The 7952-nt window shown below is 41.8% G+C and overlaps 1 protein-coding gene across 1 annotated transcript in view; it reads left to right on the top strand.

Annotated features, from left to right (window-relative positions):
* The first annotated feature begins 213 nt into the window (after positions 1–213).
* The window catches only part of KIAA1211 (KIAA1211 ortholog), a 44155-nt gene continuing 36416 nt past the window's right edge, over positions 214–7952 (top strand). Inside the window, 2 exon segments of the mRNA XM_026648158.1 lie at positions 214–348; positions 6596–6760. Of these exon segments, the coding sequence (XP_026503943.1) occupies positions 229–348; positions 6596–6760 (285 nt within the window). The 5' untranslated portion in view covers positions 214–228.

Here is a 7952-nt window from a genome sequence, read left to right as displayed (position 1 = left end):
GTGGGTGAGAGAGAATGAACCATATGTGACAGATGTCAGACCTGTTGCTTAATGCACTACTGCAGGGCACTCGGATACTACAGTGATGAAGACAGTATAAATATCTAGGTAGAAGAGAACAGAAAAAAGGGGAGTTACTGTAAGAATAACTGCAGGAATCATTTGGGGTATCTTTATAAAATTAAGTACTGTGTATATGAATTGCATTTCAGGTCCTCCAACTATACTATGGGCACTCGAGCTTTTTCCCATGACAGTATTTTTATACCTGATGGGCAAGCAGAGAGTGAGCAGGCAGTCCAAGCAATGTCACAGGACAAAATCCTAGGCAAAGTCAAAACCCTTCAGGTAAGAAGGAACAAGCATGTGACTACGCAGATGTAAATGTTTAAAAAAAAAAAAAATGTTCTTTTCATCATGTGCCATAGCATGTTAAGCTTGTAAGAAGACTGGTCGCTTCCCTGAAGAACTTAGGGGCAGATCCCCAGCTGCTGTAAATTGGCATAGCTGCAGTGGAGCTATGATAATTTACACCAGCTGAGGATCTGCCTTTACAACCTCTGGCCCCAATGCTGTAAGTAAATACGTGCGCCCTGCACCCATGTGCTGCAGCATTAAAGTGTACGGGGGGGACGGGACTCCATGTGGATGTATGCGTTGACACCCCTCCCCCCCCCCGGACCAGCCTGCGGAGTCAGGGCCTAAGTAAACAAGACTCAGAGGAGGATAATGAATACAACTCAAAGATTTCCTTTGTGTTTTTTGTTTTCCTCTTTTGCCCTTACATATTTCCCCATTAATTTTTGTTAGTCCTTGCCTTTTAGTCACTTAACTCATGTCCATCGGTTTCTTGATTCAGTTTGTTTGTATACTTTCCCGTTGTTTTTCAAATGCATTTGACTTTTTTACAGGATGTAGAAATAGTCAATCCCCAAAGGTCTTACTTTTCATTTGCCTTCCATTTTTGTCCATGGGGTTCTAAATGCATACAAAACAAGGCTCTTGAGGAACCTTGCCACTGCTCTTTCGCCAGTCCACCTGCATTTCAGATGCATTCAGTTCTTCAAAATAAATGAATACATAAATGGCTTTCTTCTTAAATAAAACCATACCCTGCTGTTAAGAAATTACTTACCAGCCCTCCTTTCATGCCTGTCTTCCGTGATTCCCATCTCATTAATGCACTAATTAATTTTGTGCTCTGTAATATACTTGAAAGATTCTCTCTGTATTCCTAATTGGACTTTGGAAGAACTGAAGTAGAGCTACCTTTCAAAAATTCATCTGTTTTTACAGTGGGCACAGGACATGTTGGGGCAGGACTTTGAGAGCTTATCAATGCTGTGTAACTGCTCACTCACAGGGGTTGAATTGGAGGTTGGGGGGAAATTAATTGTATTCCTCTAACCTCTGCTCACAAACCACACTGTGCCCACTTGAGATGCCAAAATGAGATACCAGACAAGATAGTAGCTGGAAAGTTCTTCAGGGTCAAGTAACTGGCTTCTTTTGGACTTTTTCATGTTTCAAGGAGTTGATAGGTGTGCTTCTTAGAAGGAAGCATTAACAATTCCCATTAATAGTGGGTATAGTTTTTCTTCACTGGCTTTCACCAGCCAGGAGAGGCATGGATCTCTTAATGTTAATTCAAAATACATTGTTGCATTGAGAAAAGAATAGACATCAAAAGCAATGCATGATGATACTTACAAATGGCAGGTAGCTTTTAGAATTAGGTGGCCTGAAAACATAGCGATACAGGAAATTTGGAATCATTCTAAACATATCTTAGGGGACTATTCTATATACAGCCTTTCAGATTCTGCCTTTGGTTCAACAGGAAAATATCATAAACTAGTAAAGGGAACATAATCTTTTCCTTGTCTGCATCTCACTTCCAGATGACGAAGTAATAATGAGCTGTTTGGGATTTTGACATTTAGCCCTCAACATCAGCTCTTGGAGATTAAAACGTTGAAAGAAAATTGGCCAGTGGAAAGTTATTAATGGAGTTTATTTGGTTAAAATAAATGTATTTAAAAATGCTAGGAGTAACTACAGAAAAGTTCTGTGCCCTGAGGAAGCCAACTCCATGCAGAAATGTGGGCATTTGTAGATTTTCAGCCTTCAAACTAATTTTTGTAAATCTGAGTGAATAAATCTTTGATCTTGGGAGTAATTTTGAAACTGCATATGAACGACAAAGCACAAATGTTCTACCTCCTGGGAATCTCAATAAAATAATTTTTAAAACCTCATACATATGGATAGGCATTTTCTTACAGCACAGTTCTCAAACATTCCAGATTACAATACAATGCTTTAATCTGAACAAATAAAATACAGTTTCTCTTTTATTGCACATACCATTCTCTACAATAGCTCTATTCATAGGCATCCACCAATGTTCATAGCACAGTTTGTACATGTGAAATGTCATAATATGTGCAGAACAAGGCACCCCATCCATCCCTCTATTCCTCAACACTGGAATTTGTATATAAACAGGCACATTTTGTAAGCAATAGATCTAGAGAGACAGCCGGCACATTTTCTCACTGAACGCCAGATTCTGATACCCTTAACTCACATTCAATACCTCACTCTGAGAGTCGTCCCACTGGCTCCAATGGGGCTACTCAGAGCAAGACAACTATCTGTTGTAAGGGTATTGGAGTCTGGCCCTAAATTAAGGGTTCATTTTTAATTTAAGAAAGAAATTACTAAATTAATATTTAGGTTCTGATTCAGTTTCCACTAAAATCAGCGAGAGTTGAGGGCACTCAGCAATTTACTGGATCATACCCTCACAGGGCCATTGTTTTGTTCTGCATGTGGAATTCCTGTTTAATCCCCACTGAGGGTGTGTAAATCCAAGGTAGAATGCAGACCTAGAGAAGGAAAAGTCTGAAAAGACTGGCATCAACTGACTCCTCTTAAAAGGAGTTTTTCTATTGACTTCAGTGGGACCAAATTTCCTTCTGGGTATCTAAGCAGGTGTGACTTTCTGCCATTAACTTGGTCCATTTAACCACACAAGTTATGTTTGATCATCCTCTATCTGGATGCAGGTGGGCAGCAATACCTGTGCATACCTGAGTGAGGAGGTGGAGGAACATCAATCCTAGTTCATCAACTTGGTGATAGAGAAATTCTCTCTTTCACATACCCTTCCCCCCCACCAATTGGTTTGGCACTATGGGACATTAATGGCTTCAGTTAATCTGGCTAAGATTTAGACAAGAATGCAAACTTCTGGATGGTTATGTGAATTGAGATTGACCTGAAATCCTTTGAGGTTTACCACTCCTCTCAAAAACTGTGTTTCCATGCCAAGTTCTCACCTAAACCATTCTACTGATTCAGAGTTGAAATCATGTCTTTGCCTTACATAATTGCTACTATAACCTACATTGTGTCTATCTTAAATTCAGAGGGGTAAATTCAGGGCAGAGGTCTGTGCTTGTAATTGACATTCACATGAAGGGAAGTTACATACTTGAATCCCTGCTATAAGCATTCCTTTGTGGAGATTTTCACCGTGATAGGGCGGTCCTCTTTGGAGAATTTCCTGTCCTTGAAAGAGAGTAAGAAAATTACCACATAGTCTTATCTCTCTTCACTGGATGTGGTTCCTGTAAATATTCAGAAAGAAAATCAAATACTAAAGTGTCCTCTTTCCTATTCATTACTTCTTCTAAATCTCATGCTAAAAATATGTTCTCTTTCAAACATTTGATTCTTTTAGGCATACATAACAGAAATTAATTTCTGTACATTAAAGGAGGATCTTATTCTGTGATCTCTGTGTAAGCCGAAGTCATTACTGCCGAAAAGCACCAGGCAGAGGCTCTGTCTCTAGACAGCCATAAAATGCTCCTTGTTTTGTTAACTTTATCCTTGGTGCAATTCAAGATTACTTTATTTATAGTATCGGGGGTAGCCATGTTAGTCTGTATCCAGAAAAACAACAAGGAGTCCAGTGGCACCTTAAAGACTAACAGATTTATTTGGGCATAAACTTTCGTGGGTAAAAAACCACTTCTTCAGATGCATGGAGTGAAAATTACAGATGCAGGCATTATATACTGACACGTGAAGAGAAGGGAGTACATCACAAGTGGAGAACCAGTGCTGACCGGGCCAGTTCAATCAGGGTGGATGTAGTCCACTCCCAATAATTGATGAGGAGGTGTCAATTCCAGGAGAGGCAAAGAGGAGATTTTGGAATTAATTGATAAACTTAACAGTAACAAGTCACTGGGACCAGATGGATTTCACCCAAGAGTTCTGAAAGAACTCGAATGTGAAGTTGCAGAACTATTAACTATGGTTTGTAACCTGTCCTTTAAATCAGCTTCTGCACCCAGTGACTGGAAGATAGCTAATGTAATACCAATAATTTAAAAGGGCTCTAGAGGTGATCCCGGCAATTACAGACCGGTAAGTCTAATGTCAGTACCGGGCAAATTAGTTGAAACAATAGTAAAGAATAAAATTGTCAGACACAAAGAAGAACATAAATTGTTGGGTAAAAGTCAACATGGTTTCTCTAAAGGGAAATCGTGTCTTACTAATCTATTAGAGTTCTCTGAAGGAGTCAACAAACATGTGGACAAGGGGGATCCAGTGGACATAGTGTACTTAGATTTCCAGAAAGCCTTTGACAAGGTCCCTCACCAAAGGCTCTTACGTAAATTAAGTTGTCATGGGATAAAAGGGAAGGTCCTTTCATGGATTGAGAACTGGTTAAAGGACAGGGAACAAAGGGTAGGAAAAATGGTAAATTCTCAGAATGGAGAGGGGTAACTAGTGGTGTTCCCCAAGGGTCAGTCCTAGGACCAATCCTATTCAACTTATTCATAAATGATCTGGAGAAAGGGGTAAAAAGTGAGGTGGCGAAGTTCGCAGACGATACTAAACTGCTCAAGATAGTTAAGACCAAAGAAGACTGTGAAGAACTTCAAAAAGATCTCTCAAAACTAAGTGATTGGGCAACAAAATGTTGTAAAGTAATGCACATTGGAAAAAATAACCCCAACTATACATACTATATGATGGGGGCTAATTTAGCTACAACGAATCAGGAAAAAGATCTTGGAGTCATCGTGGATAGTTCTCTGAAGACGTCCACGCAGTGTGTAGAGGCCGTCAAAAAAGCAAACAGGATGTTAGGAATCATTAAAAAGGGGATAGAGAATAAGACGGAGAATATATTATTGCCCTTATATAAATCGATGGTACACCCACATCTTGAATACTGCATACAGATGTGGTCTCCTCATCTCAAAAAAGATATACTGGCACTAGAAAAGGTTCAGAGAAGGGCAACTAAAATGATTAGGGGTTTGGAATGGGACCGATATGAGGAGAGAGTAAAGAGGCTAGGACTTTTCAGCTTGGAAAAGAGGAGACTAAGGGGGGGATATGATAGAGGTATATAAAATCATGAGTGATGTGGAGAAAGTAGATAAGGAAAAGTTATTTACTTATTCCCATAATACAAGAACTATAAAGGAATAAATGGACTCAAATCGGACATCAGGAATGGTAACATACAAAAGCCAGTAGGAGAACACTTCAATCTTCCTGCAGCTGTAATTTTCATTCCATGCATCTGAAGTGGTTTTTTACCCACGAAAGCTTATGCCCAAATAAATCTGTTATTCTCTAAGGTGCCACCAGACTCCTCATTGTTTTTATTTACAGTGTTTCAGAGAGAAGATTTTAAATCATCCCTGGAAAAGAAACAGGATTAAATGAAAGAAAAACGGGAAATGGAAAAGTTGAATGATGGAAAAGCTACAAAACTCACATTTTCTGTTGACCTACCAGTATGTGTTATAGTTCTCCTTCGGCAGAGCCTCACTGTGGGATTTCTGTGCTCTCTTGTACGCCAATAGCCTTGTGGCATGGCAGAAGGGGATCTGCAATGGGAATACATCTGGTCAAGATTTGCAGAAGTGACTAATGACTTTGGTAATTGAATTTTTGGGAGCTCAACCTGAGATACCTTAAAGGGGCCTGATTTTTCAGAGGCTAGATGCCCTGCATTCTTTAAAAATCAGGTTCCTTTAATGTGCAGTATTGCTAATCCTCAAACATTTAAAAATCATGTCTGGTCCCCATAATTGTGAGATTTTTTTTTTAAATAATAAATGTAGGGTTCTTTTTATGGCCGCCTGGGTTGTTACCTTTGAGGATGCACTTGGTCATGAATCCAAGATTTTCTCTGCAACCATAAAGCCTAGAAATATATCTTTTTGTTTTTGTTTTAATGAAAGCTTGATTTTGATGTGTCCACATGACTCCAGAAAACACCAGTATTATGAAAGTCATAATAAAACAGCAAGAGTCTTTGTTAACTCTTGTCCTCCTCAATCAAGAGTTACTACTGATAATTATGCTTCCTTTTCTCTGCCTTGTTGCGGTAGATATTGAATCTGGAGTTAGTTCGCTTCTTAGTCCTGGTAATCAGCCTGTGTATTTCAAATTGTTTGCAGACTACGCAGATTCCACGGGGAGAGATGGCATGTGCAGTAGAGTCGACTTATTTCATTTGTGATATAAATACATTTTTTTTCTTGTTTTTCAGCAACAGTTGTCCAAGACTATTAAATTTGGACAACCACCACAAATGACAATTTCTGAGAGGACAATGGAGGAGGCAAATGCTAGTTTAGAAGAGGACTTATTACTCAGTAGCCCAATGGAGATTGAGACTCAACAGGACACAGTGCTCTCGGACAGTGATAATAAAGTAAGTATTTTAAATGGACATATTCACTACATCACACTGTTATTGAAAGCACAGAACTCACTGGAGCATAGATGCAATGTCCAGTAAGCCAGAGCAGCAGGCTTTTTATGCGTGGACACACAGATTTAGTAGGACCTTTCAAATTCTACGCCCTAGACTAATGACAAATATATGCACTGGGGGTGATGTACTTGGTGTCCTAGGAGGGAGGCCCTGATATTAACTATTCTAAAGGCCCACAGCTGACTTCCCACAGAGCAGGTGTCAAACATAGCATCTCTCTAAAGGTCAGGAAAAGGCTGGTGAGAGACAGAGAATACTGGATTTCCCAGAGTGGGGGAGTTGTGTACAGGTGATTCATAGCAGCCTACAGGGAAAATCCTGTGTGAGAGGGATTGGAGCTTAAACCAGTTTGCCTATGGCAGACTGAGACTAGAACCCAGGCATACTGTCTGTCTAATGCTCAAACCACTGTACCTCCCAAACCTCTGACATACCGGGCATATTGGGTAGTCTACGGGTACGTTGACACAGCAGCTAGGCATGTGCTTCCCAGCACAGGTAGACTGACGCATACTAGGGGCTTGTCTACATTTAAAACATCATTGCAGCTTTGCCACTGTGGTGCTTCAGCGTAGTCTCTACCTACGCTGACAGGAGGGGTTCTCCCATCGGTATCGGCCAGTGGTCACCAACTGGTAGATAGTGATCGACTGGTCGATCCTGGAGCCTCTGACAGTCGATCATGATCTCCGGCCGCTAAAAGTCCGGCAGTGCCGCGGGGCTAAGGCAGACTCCCTGCCTGCCCTGACCCTGCACTGCTCCCTGAAGTGATCAGCACGTCCCTGCAACCCCTGGGGGGGCGTGTCTGCACGTGCTGCTCCTGCTTGCAGGAACCGCCCCCTCAGCTCCCATTGGCCGGGAACGGGAGCTGCGTGGGCGATGCCTACAGGGAGGGGCAGTGCACGGAGCCACGGGCCCACTCCCGGGGCCACAGAGACGTACTGGCCGCTTCCAGGAGTGGCGTAGGCCCAGGGCAGGCAGGGAACTGGGAGTCACCTGAGGTAAGCACCGCCTGGCAGGAGCCCGCACCCAAACCCCCTCCCCCAGCCCTGAGCCCCCTCCCAGAGACAGCACCCTGAACTCCCTCCCGCACCCCAGCCCTGAGTCCCCTCCCGCACCCCAACCCCCT

Source organism: Terrapene carolina, unplaced genomic scaffold (assembly GCF_002925995.2).
Source record: "Terrapene carolina triunguis isolate 2854851 unplaced genomic scaffold, T_m_triunguis-2.0 Scaffold66, whole genome shotgun sequence".
In the NCBI taxonomy this organism is placed as follows: domain Eukaryota; kingdom Metazoa; phylum Chordata; order Testudines; family Emydidae; genus Terrapene; species Terrapene triunguis.
The sequence above is the reverse complement of the archived record's forward strand: the minus strand, read 5'-3'. Positions and strand labels throughout refer to the sequence as shown.